Source organism: Pipra filicauda, unplaced genomic scaffold (genome assembly GCF_003945595.2).
Source record: "Pipra filicauda isolate LSUMZ 115617 unplaced genomic scaffold, ASM394559v2 scaffold112_size3218982_pilon, whole genome shotgun sequence".
Lineage (NCBI taxonomy): Eukaryota > Metazoa > Chordata > Aves > Passeriformes > Pipridae > Pipra > Pipra filicauda.
Window position 1 is genome coordinate 1231702 of NW_024103574.1, and position 21156 is coordinate 1252857.

Here is a 21156-nt window from a genome sequence, read left to right on the forward strand (position 1 = left end):
GCAAATCAATGCATATTACAACAAAAATCCCTGGAACAAACTTGAACCTACAAACACAACAGGAAAGCAAATGAGATGCTGTAGCTGTAAGCTGAACAAAACAAAGATTACTCAAAAGTGGCTAAATGTAGCTGAAATAATAAAATGTTATTAACCAAAGAGATTTGACCTTGAAGCTTTCTTGCTTAGACAAACAGAAATCCTTTGACCTAAGGTCATCTTTGTTCTCCATATCTTGTGTAGTGACAGGAGAAGGGGTAATGGCTTTAAACTGAAAGAGGGCAGGTTTAGATTGGATATTAGAAAAAAACTCTTCTCTGTGAGGGTGGTAAGGCACTGAACAGGCTGCCCAGAGAAGCTGTGGATGTCCCATCCCTGGAAGTGTTTTCAAAGCCACACTGGACACCACCTGAGCAACCTGGTCTAGTGGAAGGTATCCCTGCCCATGGCAGGGGGTCTAGCTAGATGATCTTTAAGGTCTCTTCCAACCCAAACCATTCTATGATTCTATGATTGAATTCCCTTAATGAATACTTTCTGTCAATGAGAAGGTTCAGGGAAAGAAAAAAATTGTATAGACAAAGCAGCATTTTTCCAAACTGGCATAGACTTCACATTGAGGGGCCCACAAACCCCCAGAACAGGTTGCAGTACTGTAAAATTAGTAGCTTTGTCACATGTAGCATAACATGCTAACAAGATCCAACAGGCTGTGTTCACTCATGCATTGTGTGCTCATATACACACTCACACACACAGTGGCTTCCCCAAATGAAAATCAGTCTTTTTTTTCTCCTGTAGAAAAATTCCTCCTCATTTTTTTCAGAAGCAACCAAAACAACCCTTTTAACTTTAAAAAGCTGATGTCCACACACAGTCCTTGGAACCCATGTGCTCCTATGTTGCTCCTCAGCTGTGTCCCCCCCGGGTTAGGTGGCACTGCTGCTGGAGCAGGGGGTGCTCTGTGTGCTGCCGATGCTGTGAGCTGCACTGCTGTTCTCGGACGCTGGCGGGGATGTAGGGACCTGCTGTCTTCCTGTTGTTTCCCCTGAAGGAAAGGGAAGAGAAAAGGTGGGGTCAAGAAAAGGGAAATTGAAAATGTTAAATATCGTAGAAAACAGCAATTCACTCCTTCCCAGTCTTCCTCTTTTGGTGGTCTGTATTTCCATGCAATAAATACATTGAGGGACAGACCTTAAACAGAGTATTGTTGAAAATGCTACTAGACTTTGGCATCTTAACATTGCTATGCATGTGGGGAAAACAATAGTGCTGTTTTGCACTTTAAAAGCAGCTGATGGAAACTGCCAAGATAGACACTGTCTACCTTCTACTGTCACCTGTCACTCAATGGGTCCTGTTACAGACCACTTTATAGTTTTGCTATCTGCAGGAAAAAGGCCTCTGAAATGCAGGCTTTAGTTTTAATGCCAGTTTATAGAGCAGCATATTTACTAAAAGGGGAGCTGAAGATAGAGTCCTTCAATCAGCTGGATACCACATATCCTGAGACATGGCCAGTTTTCTTCATGCAGAAAAAGAACATGCTTAAAGCTTGACTTGATTTACTCCTAACACAAAATGCAGGAAGTTCCCCCATAGCTACCACAGTATGTGAAGCACTTAAAATCTGTAGTGAGAACATGTCTCCCTATTTCTTGTCAATTGTTTACTGACAATAAATTAAAAGCCCTTCGTTATTTCGATTGCCAAAACAAGCACTAGGATTTAAAGCCTGATTTATGGCTCCTGATAAAACCTAGGTTTCTGTCTGCTCTCCTCATACATCTTCTGCACCTGTGCCTGGGATTCCATGGGAAAAATTCAGCTCTCAACTAAGTATGAAAGTAAAAATTGTGCCATTATGTCAATGCCCAAAAGATCATAATGAGACCACGTAGGAAACCATAACTGTGGCATTTTTTAAGCTACAGTGCTCAAATCTGTACAATATTACAAAATCATCTCTTCAAAACAGATGGCAAGACTTAAGTTTATATAATGTGCACTGTAGCTGCCCCCTCCCTTGAGCTCATCTCTCAGGATGTGAACCTGTGATCTCAGCACGGTAACACAGTCAGACTGCTGCTGCTTGAGCTGCAGACCACCTGTGGCAGTCAGAAACAGCACAGCTGCTTTCCCAGTAAAAAAGCAAGACGGAAATGTTTTGCTGGATCATGGGTAGGAGCAACTAGGAAAAATCAAAGGCCTCATCTCCTGCTCCATGAGTTTGTAGTGACGCAGCTCTCCTGCTTCACATTATCCTGTGTTATCCAAAACCTGAAGCCACAGGTCAGGTCTGCAGAGCCCAGTTTTTCTTCCACGTTCAGGATTTGTTGGAGATCTTGTTCCCCAGTGATTGCTTCAGCGACAGGTTGAAGGCTGGAGGCACAGCCTGCATCCAGAGGGTTACAGTGCAGGGACGAGACAGCTTCCTCCCACAGGAGCTGCTCTGGCACATCCCCCTGCCCTGTGTGCTGCTGCCCAGCTGCCAGAGCTCAAGCTCCTCGGAATGAGGCTGCAGAGGAAGTGTGCCTTTAACGCTTTGTGGCTCAGGCCACAAAATATCCTTCTGCAGGCTGCTCAGTATTCCGAGGTCTGCTACAAACAAGGGAGGTCTAAGGATTTCTCACAGCAGAGGTTGCAAGTGCTCTGCGTAATGGAAACCAGCAGGTTTGCTGCAAGCTGAAGCCACAGCCACAGCTGAAGTGCACATAAGGCCCCACAATGCACAGCTCTTGCCTTACACCCCACTGGTTTAGGAATGGGGAGGAAAGAAGGGATGGGATGGGATGGGACAGGACAGAAAAAATAACAAACTAAACTACTAAACCACATGGCCTAGGAGCCCAATAAAACTTTTAAAAAGAGGGTGAGGATCTTGCTTTTAAATTCAGCATTCAGTCTAACATTTACTCTTGTGAGCAGAGTTTGATTCTCTTTTTCCCAATGTAACAAATAACTATGCAGCTCATCCACGAGCAGTGAATTTCTGCTCAAAGGCAGCAGGTCAGAATCTGCCCTCAGTCATCTGCAAATAAATCAAGTTTCAGCTCTAACTTGCTTTGGAAATGGCTTTGCAACCAATCAGAATAAACTGTATAAAATCAAAGTCTGTGTCATCGTGCTGTAAAAGCTTTCATAAGCCTTGTTTGGATGTTTCTTCCCCTCCTGACTTGCTCCCTTCTTCAGTTGTTTGTGTACAAGCCTTCCTTCCTTTTGTACTACAGGATATATTTATAAAGGCAGTGACAAGCAAACTCCCTTTCATTAAAACAAAACAAGGGAACACAAACATCAGAAAGCAGCGAGGGGAGGTGGCAAACCCCCATCCCCAGCCGCAGGAGAAGCCTCTCGGGCGGTGCAGAGGAAGGGCGGCCGCTGCGCTCCCCCGGCAGGGCCCCTGGCCCCCGCCTCTCTCCCCACAGCTCTGCTGCCACCCATTTTACAAACCACATGGTTACACACAGCGTTGGTCAGCCCCAGCACATCAACACGATCTGTACGCATTTAACCATAAATTCATTTATAAGCTAAACACATGTTGTTTTCATTTTACGGCAAAGCGAAAGCACAATGCCAGAGTCCCTGTACAAGCCCAATGGCTCGCTCTCCCCTCCCGCCTCCTCTGGAAAGTGTCCTAGGAGGCACCTTCCCTTCTGTTTGGGTTGGAAGACTCCTTCCTTCCACTATAATTCAATGGCCTGCACAGGACCTCATTTCTACAGCGCAATCAGCAGCTCTGATATACCACAGTATATCACAATCACTTGTTGAACAATAACAAATTCTCAGTGTCCTCAAGGAAAAGAAAAAATCCAAATCACAGTGATGTTACGAACACAGCCTAGCAACTACATCTGGACTGGATGATTTTTCCTGTATTTTATTTCCTCAACACCTAGCTAACCGTAGAAAAGCTTTCTTTAAGGGAATATTCAAGAAAAGGATGTAAAGAAATGTAAACTATCACCACAGAGGCATTCTCCATCTGTCTTTTTCATGTAAACAGCTTCACGTATCTCATGTTACCGAACCAGAACTGCTCAGAATGGACATGTTTCATCTATTGACAGTAAACAAGCTTTTACCCATCTGAATGCAACAACACGCACTTTATTATTCACACTTAGGAAAGCTGCCAGTTGTACTCCCTGTCCAGGAAGTCTGAATGTTTGCTTTTCTATCTCCATTTGCCAAATATAATTGGTTGCTATGTCAGTTTACTTTAAATCAGATCCCATAAAAAAAGGGAGAAGTGGGGGAGGAGGGACGTTTTTAACTTCTTGGATTTTGGAACAGTTTATCCTCTCAACTTGCAACACTGCCTGAAGGAGGAAAGTGTGCTTCCTAAGAGAACACAGGGACAGATGTTCTCTAACACAGTTTACAAGGTTTAACGCTCTCATTAACTAATCAGACTTGTGCATGTCCCTTCCTAAAAATACTCAATTATCCCTATTAAGGCAGTTATTACATTGATACATATTTATATGATTAAATTTTGAAGGGTTTCTGCATCCATGCACACCGCAACATTTTTGCTCCTACATAACATCCTCAGATAAATGGGATTAATTGTGGCAAATCCTTGCTATTTCCATTTGTCCTTGGGTCTTCTCCAGGCAGGACCAACACCTTTCTCGTCTTTTAACTGACTAAAAGAAGGATCAAAAGTACAGAGTCCTTTTGCAGAAAAGTCAGCTAAAATTCCTCCTCTGCTGTTCCAATATTAGCTTTCTCTCTCTCTCCTTACTACCCATGTATCTTAGAACACTTGTACTCCACGCTGAATTGTTTCAGAAAATCTAGTGTATTCTGAAGCACAGTTTTGATGCTTTAGCAGAAATTTTTCATGACTGAACTCAGCAAAAGACCTACATGAAAAAACTCCACACAACAATCCTTGCTCAACATCTGGAGATTAACTTCTACCTGTTTTGGAGTTCCCTTCTGCTATCTCTTTGAGGTTTTAACGTTAATGGCCCACCAAGAGAACAAAAGAGCTCATTCATGTAACACTCTGTTACCAGCAGAGACATACTGATAAAAGTGTATTGGTAAACCTGCTTACAGGCAAAAAGGTGGCCTTTTGCTGCATTGCATACAGCACTACAGCAATAAAAACACCTTACTTCACACATCCCAAGTTGCCATTCTCTACCAGCAGTAGCTTTTATCTGTGCTCTGAGTATCAGCAACATACAGTTCTAGAATGAACTCATATTTTCCAACCTTTGGTCTGAATCATGTGTTAGAAACCCAGTACTACTTGCAACAAAAGATGAGATATCAGAGAGATTCAGCAATGCCTAAATTCTCTAATGGCAAAAGACAGCCACTCTGTAGATGAAATTTAGATTATCTTTTTTCCCCCTCCTTGTGTTAATATAAGTCTGCAGCCAGTTCTAAAATGTTTCCACTGCAGCTGGATTATCTTGTCTGCCACAGCAGTTGCCCTCTTAAGAGACTGTCCCTGCCAGAGCCTTGGCTGCACTGTGTTGCAAGTTGTGCTTTGCAGATACAAGATACTATGTGCACAAAAATTATGTGCACAGGAACATAGGTTCACTTTCACAATTCTTTGAAAATCTGAACCAGATAATTTCCTGGATAATTTTTATAATTTCTGTGATTCTCTAATCTGATGCGTTACAGTGTCCCTGTCCTTTCTTCTATTTTCATTTATTACTTTATTTCTGGCCTTTTTCTCCACTTTTTTCATCTCTCAAACACAAAGCCAGAGCAGCTGCCCTCTCTGTATGTGGTCACTATGACTGACATACTTTGCTAATATAACTCTTTTAATGGGATTGGTCCAAGTTCTATTGTTGCTGAAAGATTTCTCATGTTGGATTCCCAGTGTTCCTTGACTACAGACACACAACTTGTGTCTATAGATGGCTCTGTACATGAACAGAGATCGAACTTCCACAAACGCAGGATCAAATATATTAATTTAAGAGTTGTTTTAATTTTTTTTTGTTAATAAAGGTTACCTGTGGAAATTACCTTCTTAACTTATATATTTACTCACTGAAATTATGTTTACTTTTCTTCCACAATGTTTCAGTAGTATACAAGACAGGATTATACAATTTATACGTATTATCACAAACTTTAAATTTTCCACATTTGCCCCAATTCCAAACAAGTTTCATACACAGCTGATGCACTGAGAAGCATTAAACTGCTTATATAAAATTGTTGTACTGCCAACTGGAAAAAAGCCCACAGGTTTTTTTTTTTCCAAATTAACTTAAGCTCCTGGGTCATAATATTTACAGGAGCTCTGACCCAACAGGGCCAGACTCTCACTCCTAAATAGCTTCCATGAGGTTTTGGATGCCAAAAAAGCCAACACACTGTAGTGGGCTACAGGCAAATTCCACTGCTCCAGAGCTGCACAGGTTTGGAGTAATTGATTTCTCATTTTCCCCTCCTCCTAAAGGTCTTGGTAGGGTCTTATGAAGTTAAAAGTAGAAGTAGCTGGGAGTAGAGCATGCTCTAGGAATCCTGAGATACCCCACAATCCACAAGCAGCCAAGGCCACGTGCTGGAAATCATGCTGGCTCCATCAGTGTCCAGTCTTTGTACCACCTTGCAGATGACATGCAACAGAAAGCTCCCAAAACTCCCTCTTCTTCCAATAGAGCATTCTATTTCTGCAAACTTAGTTTAGTATGGGAAAAAATTCTGAGGAGATACTGGGAAATTATCTATGCATAAAGGCTGCACCAAATTCAGGCACATTCCTGATTATTTGTTTGGGCACAATTAAGATTACATGTGACTTCTACCAATTGAATGTAATAGTTGAAGAATGGAGGAATAAATAATTGTGGTAAAAATTTCAGGCAATCAAGGCCCAAGAAAAATTTTCAAGTCTAGTTATATTCAGAGTATGTCTATGTAAATAAGGCATTCGCTTAACCATTTGGCCCACTCCTTGTACGCATCGGCCTAATGAAGTAACTGCAAAAAAATTTTTAAAAAGCAGTACGGGAACCAAAAAGGATCCATTAACTGAAATGTTAAGTAAATTTCAAATACAGAGATGCTACTAATGATAATGCACAAACCGTGAATACTCAGAGTTTTACTTGTGTCCCATGTGAGTTTTCAAGATTCACATTTAAAATTATTTTAGCAAATTTTAAATCATAATGTGTAACATTTCCCTGTAGGGAAGGGCGGGTATCAATTGGCTGATACACAATACAGGTTCATGGGAGGAGCTGCTGGAAAACTCCCTAGTTAAGAGGAGAGGGCAAAAAATAAAAAAGCCCAGGACAGCCATTGCTGGCTCCCTTCCCCTTCAGACCACACCACGTTTCCTGCTGCATGACCTGCACTGAGCTCTGTGAGAGCCCCGCACTCACCTGTGCGAGAGTAGATGAACCAGAGCGCTCCCGTCAGCAGGGCCCCGATCACAAAGGCTGCAAAGGCAATGCCCACCACAGTCAGCGTGTCCAGCCCGTAGAACACAGCTAAAGGCAAACACACACAACACAAGGACTTTTCATTATCAGTGGCAGATGCCGTTTTACAAAAATACACCCTTACACTTTCAGGGGAGAGTTTTTTAAAAATTCATAGTTAATTAAGCACCATTTTAAGGAACAGACTAGCAAATTCGCGTCAAGGAAATAAAAGGGAAGCTTTCAGAGAGTGGCTTCAGGTCAACTAACTGTTCCACATCACAAAGCAAAACCCCAGCTCAGCACACCCCAATCTGGAAAGCGTTGCAAAAATTAAGCATTTTCAGTTGGCTGTTAATAACTTGCTTTCAATTAAATATTCATTTATCTTAAAAGTGTTTTAAAAAGGCTGATATTTTTGGCAGAAGATGCTTTTCACTTAAATGGCCTAAGCAAGCTTTCCCCTACATCTCCTGCAAGTTCAGTCTGAAATCTAGGTGGAGAACGGAACTGCTGTTAAGAGGGAAGAGATGCCAGCAAAAAGTCAGCAAAAACATAAATAGAAGCAATTGTTTTTCACATTTGGCAACGCTTTCAATAACTAAAATTAATTCCAGAACACAAAAATAGAAACACACACACATGCAAATCACTTTCTAGGGGAGAGGCCCTTTTGTAGGACCATTTCAAGGGTAACAACATCTGGCCCCTGGATCTGTTGCCCCCTAATGCTGACCATCCAAATAGAAAAACTTTTGGCTTCTGTGGTTTTGTTTTTGGTAATTAGAAATACTTAAAAAAATAATAATTACTCTTTCAGCAATCATTTGGGAAAATTTCTTCTTACAAAACTGATTTTTAGTTTTAGTACTTTTAATGTCTCCCAGTGCACAAAATGGCTTAGGACAGTGAATTTTACTGACTACTCGGGCCAGGAAATGAGCTGACTGGATCTCAGTATTATCCTTTAGTGGAATTTTCAGTTCCCAGAATACAACCAACACCCTCACTTTACACAATCCTGCACCCAGCAGATGTCCCTAAGGACATCTCCTATCCTCTTTTGACAAATGTTTTCTCCAGCAGTTCCTGTTGGCAAGGGCCTTCAGGACCCATTTCTGGGTACCTGTGACCTAGTTTGCATATGCAACACCTGACATATAATGGCTTAGAAGTTTCTTCTCTCATTTCTTCCATGAGGCTATTTCTGGTTTCTCTGGATACTTTCAGTCATTTTAAATGCAAACAGAAAAAATTCTCCTAAACACAACTGTTTTTTCCACCAGGCACCAGCCAGTGTCCTCTCCTCTTAGGAGGAAACTTAGTGGAGAGAAGAAAGTCCCATGGAGAAGTGGCAGAAGCATAATTTCTCATTGCCCTTGTTATTTTGAGCAAATTTAGTCTTGAAGGCAGGAACAGAGGAAAAAACCTTCTTTGCACTTCCTCTTCTAAATTCCCTTTTCTCCATTCATTCTTGCTTTTGGCTGCAAATCATCTGTACCTTCCTGCTTATTATTGCCTTCCAGTGCTGCTCCTTTTCTGGGTCATTAATAGACCCTGATTAATTCACTACACCAAGACAACAGAAAAACCAAAGAAATTAATCCATATCAAGTCAGTGATCTCATCTGCAGCACGTATGTGCTGGTGCCAGAGTAACTGGGGATGTGGCCAGCTGCAGCACAGGATATGAGTGAGGCTTGGAATAGGACATATTTAGGACACAGAAGCTCTGTAGGATCTTTGCTGCTCAAACACGGGTATTGGGAAGCAGTGGCCTCATCAGAGAAGGGGGAAATAATGCACACATAGCAAATGAACTTGCTAAGGCTGAGACTCTCAACGGTGTTTTCCCAAATTTGATTATCACATACATCAAAAGTCACAGCCATTCTCTCTAAATGCTGATGGGAACCTCTCAATCAGCAACTGAGTCAGAATTATGTTCTGTTTCAGAATTATACACATACACACTCACAAAACTTGAAGATAATTTTAATTTATCTAATGCTTTATAGACAAATATTTAAAACTTTAAAGGGATTGGTTTAAGAGTTACTTACGTGGCTGTCTCACATTTGGCTTTGGAAGGGAAGGATCTAATTTAAAACAAAAAAACAAACAAAATCCACAAAACATTAATCAGATAGAGTTCCACCTACAGCCTACAAACTATGCAGGGTCTGATCTGACAGGAAAACATTAATTGTAATTTTTACAAACCAGGAATTTCAGGAAAACCATCCCAAATTCAATAATCTCACTTATCTCAGAAAAATTCTATTCATATAACAATTATTCCTCAAGGGACCCTATCTACGGTATCATTCATACATCACATATTTTGCTGGCAAGTACAGTGCAACCTTTCCCAACTCAGATGTCACCAGGTCTGACCCACAGTAACTCTGGCTACTCCTATGTGGAAGGTTGTTTTAAAGGTGATTACATTCATCTGACTACTCACTAGTCCCAAACAGGAGATACCAGCATGCTAAATCACAGGGACAAAAAAAGTCAAACACTGGCTATCACCTCTAAAGAATAGTGATTTTATGGCACAATACACACTACTTTGTCCAAATCGCATGAATATGTATTGATTCATTCATTTTCCTGAGTCCTACTTGGTATTCTTGAAAGTTGTGTGGGTTTTTTGGTTTGGTTTTTTAATTATATATAAGAATTGAAAGATCATAGCTATTGTATCAAAGCTATTATTCTTGGCAAGAACATCAAATATCATCATCATTATCAGCATGTAACAGAAAGAGACAAGTAAACAACTGTTTAAAAAAAAGAAGAATTTTCCCTTCTTTTGCTGAACTGGCTTCTCTTATCTTTCTCCAAGAATGTCACCTCAAGCAGAAGACCTAGAGATTCTGGCTTCAGACCCAAGGACCTGTTTGGTTAGCTTCAGTTGGATACTGGATTGCCCAGTAACTCAGGGGTCTCATTTAAGTTCCAGCCTATCTGACTATGTTCAGTGCAACAGATGTAAAAGGATTGGATTCAATACTTGTTCTTGTATCTTTAGTAACTGAAAAAAAAAATAGTTTAAATGTTATGCAAACATAGCAGCGCAAAAAATAAATATATATATTTATTTATTTTAAGTGTTCTTAAACCAAGACTATGCTTCTAACTTCTAAAGCCCAGACAGCAGTGCTAAACTTCCAGCAATATCCTTTAGACCATTAGGCTCTGAGACACGTGAGATGCGTGCGTACAAAATCCAAATAGCATTTTATTCTTAAACTGTGTTATTGACTCTTGTTCGAACACGAGTATCTCTTGGCAGATGATAGGAAACAGGTGAAACAGAAGTAAGAAACAGGTGAGAGCATAGAGGGATGTGTGGGTGTCTGGGTGTGCATTCACAAATAAGCTGGAAAATCAAACAAACATAACACCAACAGTGTAACTGAATGTAAGATTTGTGAGGAGGGCTGGACTGAAACCAAGGAGCAGTGAAAAGTACAAACATGGGTAAGGGCACTATCAGATTGTCCAAACACTCCACTAGCATATCCCAAGTGCCAAAAAAATTCCTTTTAAGCTGAGAGGAAAATGAATTTTCCATGCTCTTTCTATCACTGGCTTCTCTACAGAGAATATGAAATCTGCTAATGATAAGCTGTGCAGTCCATTATCAATTCGCTTCAGTCATCCAGTTCTTACATGTACTTTATTGTGGTTTGCTCAGAGCAATTCAGAAGCAGTGAGAATCCTTGAGGTCCACAAAAAACATCTAATTTAAAAACAAGATCAACCAGCCTTTAGAATTATTGTAATTTTATATATCTTTGTAGGATAGAAGCACTTGTTAGTTGCCCACTTGACCTCCTTTCTATGACTTGTCTCCTTTTGCAGTAGAAATACTAATCTGAAGTTTCCACACTTTAGCAAAAGTCTGAACAATGACAGTGGTAGATTATTTCAACAGAAGAACATGTAATTCCTATCATTTAAATGGCCATCCATATGCCTTTCATTGAAGTGGGGGAGATCATGTGTGTGAAATGTAGGAATGCAAAGGGAAAGAACGTGGCAAGCAGTTAGGTTTTAGACACTTCCACTGAGATCTAGTGCAATAATATAACCAACAGTCTCGTAAATAACTAACAAAATTAGGAGAGAAGGAAGAGTTATTCTCATTTGGATATACCATTGTAATTTCTAGTACAGTCAATGACAGTTATAAACTTATGTCTGAAGAGAATAAAAGACACTTTTGCAACAACCAATTTGTTCTGACTTTTGAAACATCAAGCGCTTAACTTTCACAAGTTGGCTTGCTGAGCAGATCCAATGGCAGCACCTCACACAGTATGGTTTATAACAGTGAAAGCTGGTCTGTTCATATTAAAGAAAATGAAGAACACCACCTCTGAGAGGTAAATTCTACTGTTCAGTAATGTGATATAATTTCTTCAAATCTTAGGTTCACATATTGGCCAACACGACATTTGGCTTTAAGAAAGGGGTTGCTTGATTCACTGCAGGACAACTGCACACCAACAAAGCTATGTTGTTAATGAGCCACTCTGTATTATGTCTGAAAGCTGGGATATGCTGGGGAGATTTCCACCAAACATCCCACAATTAAAGTAAATCATCCACAATGCAACGAAATACTCTATCACACTGTTGTCTTGTAACTAATCTTTATAAATTTAGCTTGTCTTTGCACACTAAGACCTTGTGCCTCTGACAAAGACAACATTCTGAGTGGAGCCCAAGATGGGAGCTGCGCACAATGCTCCACACATCACAAGGGCAAGAGAGCTGAGAGTACGACTCTGTTTATTGAAAGCTGAATTTCAGTTGCAGGATTTACTCATTCCCAATAGAAAGCCCACTGAAATAAAATGAGAGTTGAGCAAAAATAAAGCACAGAATCAGGCCCAAAGCACAGTTTTAAGTGACAGATCAAATATTCACCTTTAATTCATAGTGGATTTGATCTGTATTAACAAATTCGTAGAAAACCCTCCAAAACTAAATATGAGCTGACTTGCAGAGTTAGACAGAAGCAGTTGTTGCTTATGTCCCCTAGCAATGCTGTACGGTACTTTAAATTGTTGGAAGACTAAAAAGTATGCACTGTACAATGGAGGTTAAAGGACTTCTGATCTCCATCTTTTTGATGCTTCCCAAAAAACATTCCAAAGGTCAAACAGTCCTTGGACACTACTGGAACATTTTGATTCAGCTTCTCCAAATCCTTCAATCAGTTACTAACCACACTCATTTTCTTGCAATACAGATTACATAATCAAACAAGTCCCGCCAAAGTGGAGCACCTTTGTGCATCTCATCTTTTGCTCTTAATAGTTTAACTGTCTAATGAGTCTCCAGTGGCCACCTTTCTGCTTTACAAACTTATCAGGCTTTAGCACCCTCAATACTTTGTAATTCCACTGTTGTTATTCCTAAATTTATATTTACAAGCACAATAAATAAATTATAAAGTAGGGAGCAAAGCACTGCCTTTGATTTCTGGGCAACAAGGTTGCTGCAAATGCTACTGCTGCATTCATATTCCAAACCCCAGTACAGCATTCCTTTCTCTATGCCTGGCAAAACCACATGTCCAGAGATCAATACAATCAGAAAACAGCAACGAACTGCCATGGTGACTGCTGCCAGGGAAATGTCTAAACAAGTAACATCTTACAGACACAGTATCACCATAAGATTACACAATGCCACATACTTGGAGCACTCCCTCATTTCAAGTCCCTGTATGTTACACAATATAATATATATAGCTTTATTAAAGAGTTCAAGCTCATTTTCATACCTTCTTGTTTTCCTTCATGTGTTATTACAAGGGGCTTGGTGAAGGTTTTCTTGTTGTGCATCATGGCCAAGATCATATCCACATTGAGAGAGGTGCAAGCTTCATCAGGAGGAATGCACTGCAAGTGGAAAAACAGTGTGTGAGGTCAGAGAGTCACCTGTTTGCCAAGAACCTCCAAACAACCCCCATTTAACGTACTGGCAAAGGTAATGAGCTGTATTTCAGGATGCAACCTCTGCCTTCATTAAAGATTCTCTAACCTTTATGAGACTGTTACTATTAAACTTAAATGGTAGTAATTATTTTATTTCAGGATAATTTTTTTTTCTAAAAATCTGGTAGTCAAAACTGTAGCCACTGACACATGTTAATGAACAATGACAAATCATTTTTAAAAAACACATTTTAAGTGAAATGTGTATAAACCCCAAATTAAAAATAAATTCCAAACTCTTAGAATACATTCTTTAACAACTAATTTATATATAATTCCATTAGTTATAAAGCAAAATTTGGCAATTCTCTTTTGTAGCAATCAGATTACAATATTAACCTATATGATGCACGGTTTTGGAAATTGAAGCTAACATTGTTTGTGCTTTGGATATGGATGTGATATGGACAGCAAAGATCATCCTGAACCACTTGTATAATAAAAAGCAATTTCTATTTGTAACCATCCAATGAAATTTAAACAGAAACTGTAAATCATGTAGTCAAAATGCATACTATAATAACTCTTCTCTATTAAAATCCTGAGCCTAGAGATACCATGTTTATTACATCAATTCCACAGAAAACCGTTTATTCACTTCAGAGGTCAGATGAGAAAAATACCTTATTTTCATCTAAATCATAAGATTTAACTTTATAAATTACTGACCTTTGGCAGTCCTTGAGTATCTTTGTCTTTATTTGTACACAAAGTCAACTCGCAGTGAAGAAAGAGCAGTGAGATGTTGAACATTGGTTTAAACACAAAGCTAAATCTTTTTTTGTCCCTCTGTGCATGTGGTATTGGAAAGTTCACCTTCTCAGTACTGTAGAATTTAACAGATTCATCTTTAGGACAAATGTTTTCTATAATGGTATAGTCAGACATTCTATCTGGATTTGAAAACGGGGAAACAAAGCATGTTTGAATGGCAAAGCCCAAGGATCTGTCAGCTTTAGTCAGAGACACCTGCATTAAAAAGAAAGAGATGGTAAGATCTCAGAAATGACATTTTTGGTTCACATTTCATTAATATTTTCAACAATTTTTAAAGCAGTTTTCCAGTACCATTTCCAACCTGAACTATTTTGAAGGCTAAATGTTAAGAGTAGACTGTCAAACTGAGAGACAGAAAATCTGTGGTTTCAAAATCAGCAGCTGTTTAATAGCATAACCGTGCATAAATACAGCTATCTCTTATCTTCCTGAAAGCAGATGAAAAACCCAGCCCAGACGAGACACACAGTTAATGACTGTGACTGCCACCTGAAATGGCACTGCTTCCCTTAGACACACACGCTGTGACAGAGCTGGATGGAAGTCAATCACTAATTCCATATCTTTGTATCTGTTTGAAACTATAATGAAAAAGAAAAAATACAAAAGCAACAGACACAGAGAACCCACCCCCAGCCATGACAGGAATGCAAAGGCAGAGAAGAGGTCATGGTCTGACGTGTGGGTGGCATTCCTGGACTGGGGGGTTGAGGGAGACTCCTAAAAAGCCATAATTTCTTGTGAAAGGATCCTTTTAGTTTATTGTAAGTTTGAAATTCATATTCTTTTATGAAAAATAATTAAGACTGCAAACTTCCGAGGCCCTGACGTTGCTCAGCTGGACTGGAATGCAGACAACAAATGCTACAGAATAATTAGAAGAAAAAAGAATAAATGGAATTTGTAACGAATGAGCCGTGTTGCTCTTAATAAACAACAGAAGCATTGTTTCTAACCATTAACACTGCCCAATGAAACAGTTCCACAAGAAATAATTTGCTTCTTAGAAGAAATGTGCCTTATCTGTGTACTTAATCCATATGTGCCTCATGTATCTTTAAGGAAGAGCCTGCCAAACTCTGTGGTTTGTGCAGTAATTTTTGAATGCTATGAGTTTTGCTGTGAATAAAGGCATTTCTCATTTTTTCTCTCCCTTGTGTGAGCAGCAATCAAACTAGAGACGAAGGGATGTGCAAGGGATTTTCTAAGCAAGAAAGACCATCTTCCAAAAAGAACAGAAATAAAGATGGATAAATGAAAGTCAGCCATAAATACTGACAGGAAACAAGCTGCTGGTGTAAATTAGTTAAATAAGAGATTATGGGAAGGGGGACAGGCATACTACAGTTCATTAAATAAAAGGATGAATGATATCTCAAGGAAAGAAAACAACTAGAGGAGGAAGGTGAGAAAATGACAGCAGAGAAGAAAATCCCCCCCCCAAAATATTGAAACACGAAAAAAATCTTTAGCAGACAAGGAAAAGGGAGATATAGAGTTCTTACTGATTATGATCTATTTATCAACCCCCCCAAATATATTTGTTAATAAAAAATGCAAAATAGAAACAAAAAAACAAAAAAAAATTATCTGAGTCTGTTAAAAAAATGGAGTCACAGAAGTTCAAAACTCATATGTTTTTCAAGGCACAAGAAGGAAAAACAGAAAAAAAAGGCTTCTGCCAGGACAGGTGATGAAGAAATCAGAACATCTGTCTGAATAAACAGCTACAGAACCAGACAAATCCAGAGGGCTTGGAGCCAGGGGGATTCATCTCAGATCACTGAAGGAAGCAGACGGTTTTATCCAAATGAAAAAAAAAAGAAGTGTCTTTTATAAACATATTCTTAATAGAGTGTGACATACTTTGTTTTTGCTTCGACTATCTTAAACTCTTTTCACTGGGTAGAGAACGAGGAAGAGACACAACACACCGATATGAAGAAAACTGCACCAATGTCAGACAGGTCACTGTGCTTATCATGTGCAACACGGACTCACAAAGAGGAACTACCTTGGGCAAGAGAACTATGGCACAGAACTAATTCAGTAAATATACTCTTGGTCTTATAAGCCCATAGTTCACACCTGGTAGTTTACTCATCTATGAACTAGTGATACTTCTTCACTGCCAAAGTTGTATTTATTAATGCCTACCATTATTTGCAAAATCCAAAATTCTGTACACATGGCTATATTTAGAAATACTGACTGTATTAGTTTGAAATTCCCCAGATGAGGAACAACACAAGGAAATATTATCATGTGCAAAACACACCTGAAGTCAAGGGCTGTTGATTTTGCTTTAGTCTTACTTATCTAAATCTGGTAGATCCTTGTGTGGCAGCATTCAAAAGGATTGTAACTGATGTTTTTAAGTGAACTGGAGAGACATCAGAATCTGTACTAATGGTGGAACCTGAGAACAACTAGCATATGAAAGACACACACTTGTAATAATTTTTTGCACGTCTACATCTTTCAGATGAGGTTCAGATCTACTACCAAATATAATGAACCCTGAAGTCTTCATCAGGACATGCCAGTTCACAGCAAGAGCCCAGAGACACTTTTAAGTTCTGCACAGAAAAGCAGATTTGGCAAGAATCACCGATTTACCTTGTAAGAAAAATTCATCCATTTTGCAAGAATCCTTTGGTTTTTACCCAAAATATTGTCCTACTTCTTACCCCACAGTTTCTGTTCTCTGCAGCCACCACAGTAGCTACCTGCCTGCCTAAACCAACTGCCCAAAACCCTTCAATTCACAACAGATTTGGCTCAATTGCATGGCCTTGCAAAATGCTTCTGTTAGTTTGAAAGCCTTTTTCAACTTGTTACCTCTACATATATCGGCCCATTCTCAGCAACAGAGAAGAGTCCTTGGGAGGGAGCAAGGAACAAATCTGTTTTGTACAGCTCCATGTTGAAGGTAACATTGGTGATGTGTGGTTCAGGAGGCCAAAATATGCCTCTGTCATCCTCTGGCTGGTGCAGTGTGCAATTAAACTGAAATGAAAAAAAAAAAATAAATACAATAACATCCTGAGTCAGGAGTGGTAGCTGGATAAGGGCAAATTTGGTGTGCGAAATACAGGCCTCCCCCATGTTCCACCTACTTAGTGTAAATCTTCAACAGGGTCATAAGAAACAGTAGTGAGAAGAAATGTGTTAAAAGACAAATTAATTTCTATACAATTAATGTAATTTATGTGGAATGCCTATTACAATAGGTATTTCTTTATTGGCAGGTGCAAACTGAGAGTAACATACCGCTATTTCAGGCCAGCTTGAGAAAGAAACATCTCCCTCATCAGCATCCCCTGGAAATCCATTATCACCTGATTCCATGTCATCATCATCAAAGCCGCTGCCTTCAGCTGGTGATGACAGCTGAATGACAATCTGCTCAAAAGATATTGCAAACAAATTAGATTAGATATAACTGAGCACTCTCATGGTTATTTTCTTCTCTCTTCAGAACAATGCAAAGGCCAAAAGAAGAGCACCAGCTAAGCAGATAGTAAAAGCATGTCTTAAACAACATTGTGCTGAGCATGTAGGACATGTAGCTTGCATTTCAAGAATGTTCCTTAGTTTTTTTCCAGAATTCAGAGCCAGTGATAACACCAATCTGGGTGTTGGTGTCTGAATGAGCAGCCTAGCATTTCTGTTCTATTTCTGGTATTTCTATAACCAACACTGAAAAAGGAGACGGCTTTCTAAAGCGATTTTTTGCAACTTACAGTTTTCCTTAAGGTATTCAGGAAAAATCACTAGAAGTGTTAGGGTTATTACAGGATTTTCTCCTCTGTCACTTGCATTTTTTCTTTCCAGAGACGTAAACCCAAAAACATTATGTCTCTTCTTCATTTTTCCCTTGTTTTTCACTGAATTTGTACTGAATTCCAACCTTTTCTTTTAATCCTTTGTACACTTCTCCATTACTTCACCTGCAAATTCCTCGTTTTGTTTTCCAGTGTTCTGCACTCTGCTTCAGTATGCCTTGTGGGTCCTCAGCTAGTTCCCTCCCTTCCAGGACTTCGTTTTCTTGGACATAGAGCAACTGCTAAAAAGTGGCATATACACACCTTTTGACACTCCACTGCTGGGTGTTTATTTTTCAGGAGAAATGCTACCAAATTCTGAAAAATACCATATGGGTTTTGGAGTTCAAGTGTGTAGCCAAGACTTTTAAAAGACGTGATAAAGAAAAGAGAAGAGGTAAATGACTGTTTTAGTTTGGGCCATAATAGAATACAGGGACAATGACAGTATTTAGCTCCAGACACACGCTGCTCTGTAGTCTGCTGATGATTCTATCCACAGTGCTGGTTTGGGACTGTTTCTAAAGTTAGGTGCTACCAACTCACCAGTATAGAACAGTTGTAACCAGGCAAGGTCAGATCAGATTGCCTTAGCTGTGTTTGGGTTGGACCACAGGCTTTCCATCATTTGCCAAGGTTATTCTATGTACTGGAAAGCTCAGCAAGAGAAATGTGTCACTACTTTCCAATCCAGATTAGCTGCACTGCACTCAGGCTCATAAGTTGAGCCAGTCTGGAAGCAGTCGCTTACAACCTAACTGTGCTCCTTTGCATCAACACTTATATGCAAGTACCCAAGAGTCCCTTCATCATGTACATCAACAGACAGAAAATATAAACTCAAATTCTAAAGGAGAAGTGTGCATAATTAATGTATTTTCCTCATATTTTAAGAGCCTTTTTCACACACAATTTTAGAAGAAAAAATTTTCACTTAATTCAGCATACAAATTAATTGGTATTGCTTTGTACAATCACAAAATTCCCATTCCTCCTTACAGAATATAGTACTGCTTATGCATCAATGCATCAAAGCTGCACAGGGAAAGCTGGTGCAAATTCTCTGAGACTGGTACAGATAGTCCCCAAAGGGCAGCCATGCAGTTTTGTAAAAAGTATTTAACTCCAACTCCTCCTTTTTCCTTCGGGATACTATCTGACCACAGGAGCACCCTGAATATGAAGCCTTCATGCCTCCATGAACACAGGGACTGTGGCTGCAACGAGGTTTGAGTTAGACAGGAAAAGATCAGGATACCTCCTTTTTGCTAAGACTAAAGCTAATTGCAACAGCTTCCTTGTACTACTATGATGTGCAGTGCAGAAGGTGGGTCCTCTCTGTAAAATACTCACAGAGTTAAAATAAACAATCTTGTTCAAGATATATGCTGTCCGAGTCCCACATTTGTTCAGTGCAGACTCCAAAATGAAATGGGTGCCATTCATCCTGGCTTTGCAAGAGTGATCCAGCAGCGAGAGCTCTGTCCGGGTGTAGCCACTGGCCTGAAACAAAGATGCTTTGTAAGTGACTGAAACACAATTGTGTTCAGCTCTTGCTTAAAGTGCAGTTCAGAATACTGTTCATGATTGCTCATAGGAGGAAGTGAAGTTCATTGTACTGACATCCAGGGAAGGTCACTCTCAAAATGCTGTTACACATGACAGACGGGGAATAAATGTAGCATGGAACAAAGAAAACAACAGGTTCATTATTAATCTTCTGATTAATAATGCTGACTGTGGTCTGAAATAAGCTAAAAATGCTGTCTGTATCAGGCTCTTTTCCACAATGCAAATGGACACAAGCAACCTGTCAGCTGGTAGATGGTACAGACCTATTCAGGTTTCACATTGCTATCAAAAGCAGCTTCTTTATACTTCGGAAATTAAAAACAGACTGATGGTTGAGCACACTAATTTTTTGACAGAGCCAACCCTGCAAAGCTTTAATAGCAAATCCCTCTAAAAACCATCGGATTGTTGTGAAGAGGAAACACGATTCTGAATTATGGCAAAGAATATCTACAGTATAGTTTCCTCACCAAACTATTTTTTGGGGGGTTGATCTTAGAATGTTTATTTTTTCAATCAAAATGCAAATAAAATGGTCTGTCCAAAAAAAGCCTACCCAATTTTGAGAATAAGATAGCACACCAACCTGCAGAGCATCTTTTTCTACAGCTACTGTCATGGCTTTGTCATCACACTTTATCGACAGGGCCACATCAGCACTGCCCTGAACCTCTTCTGGTTCTTTATGTTTTGAGAGGGAATGTCCAAAGTCATGATTTATTAACGTATCTACTGAATGCCTGGATGGGAAGATTTCTTCTCCCACTGTATCATGCCTTCCTCTGTTAATGTGAAATGGAAAAGTCAGGCCATCACTTAACGTGGGATTCTTTGGAGCAGGCAGTGGGTTAGCTCCCAGCAATTCTGTCAGCTCTGGAGGAAGGGAATGGTCTTCTTCATCATTCATCTCTTCTAAAAAAAAAAAAAAAAGAACCAGATAACCCCCCCCATAAGTTCATTAGATATTTTTCCTAAAAAGTATCCAGCATTAATAATTTTCATACCAAAAAAAAAAAATATCCAGAAAAGAAGCTCCTGAAGGACATCTAAAGTAGCATCTTTGTACTTTTCAGATAACTAGCCAAAACTCCTCCAACTAAAGGTTTAATTGTTCCTGAGGCACCTAATCTTGGTATATTTGGTCCCTGCTAAAAACCTCCAACACTAAGAGCTGAAATTAAACTTTGAGGAGTAGACCTATTATATGCAAAAGAACCACAGAGGTAAAAGAAACATCACATTCATAAATATACTATTTTAGTGCTGCTGAAATAGTCTAAGTGCAAATCATTGGGTTAAATTCTTTTATTACTCAACTCATCACAAATTCATTCACTCTATTGTTGTGAAACTACTTACATAACCAGAGTGAAGCTAAATGAGAGTTAACTTTACAGTGAGTAAATGAGAAAACTATCTCCTGGCTTATACATGTGACTGCTCAGGACAGGAATCTCAACATCTGCCTCAGGCAGATAATTATCTGCAACCCATCAGAGTGCAACTGATAAAATTATGTGAACATAAGGTTTATCAAAA

The 21156-nt window shown here is 39.4% G+C and overlaps 1 protein-coding gene across 4 annotated transcripts in view; it reads right to left on the reverse strand.

The window, feature by feature from the left end:
* Window positions 1–316: 316 nt before the first annotated feature.
* The window catches only part of TGFBR3 (transforming growth factor beta receptor 3), a 107522-nt gene continuing 86682 nt past the window's right edge, over window positions 317–21156 (reverse strand). For 3 of the 4 annotated variants that reach the window (XM_027713443.2, XM_027713488.2, XM_027713458.2), the window contains 9 exons: window positions 20204–20529; window positions 19399–19548; window positions 17492–17623; window positions 17060–17227; window positions 14111–14410; window positions 13228–13345; window positions 9485–9520; window positions 7383–7490; window positions 317–1048 (listed from right to left, as the gene is read on the reverse strand). In XM_027713443.2, the coding sequence (XP_027569244.1) occupies window positions 930–1048; window positions 7383–7490; window positions 9485–9520; window positions 13228–13345; window positions 14111–14410; window positions 17060–17227; window positions 17492–17623; window positions 19399–19548; window positions 20204–20529 (1457 nt within the window). In that variant the 3' untranslated portion in view covers window positions 317–929. The remainder of the gene's footprint in view (window positions 1049–7382; window positions 7491–9484; window positions 9521–13227; window positions 13346–14110; window positions 14411–17059; window positions 17228–17491; window positions 17624–19398; window positions 19549–20203; window positions 20530–21156) is intronic. The other variant, XM_027713482.2, reaches the window with a different exon arrangement.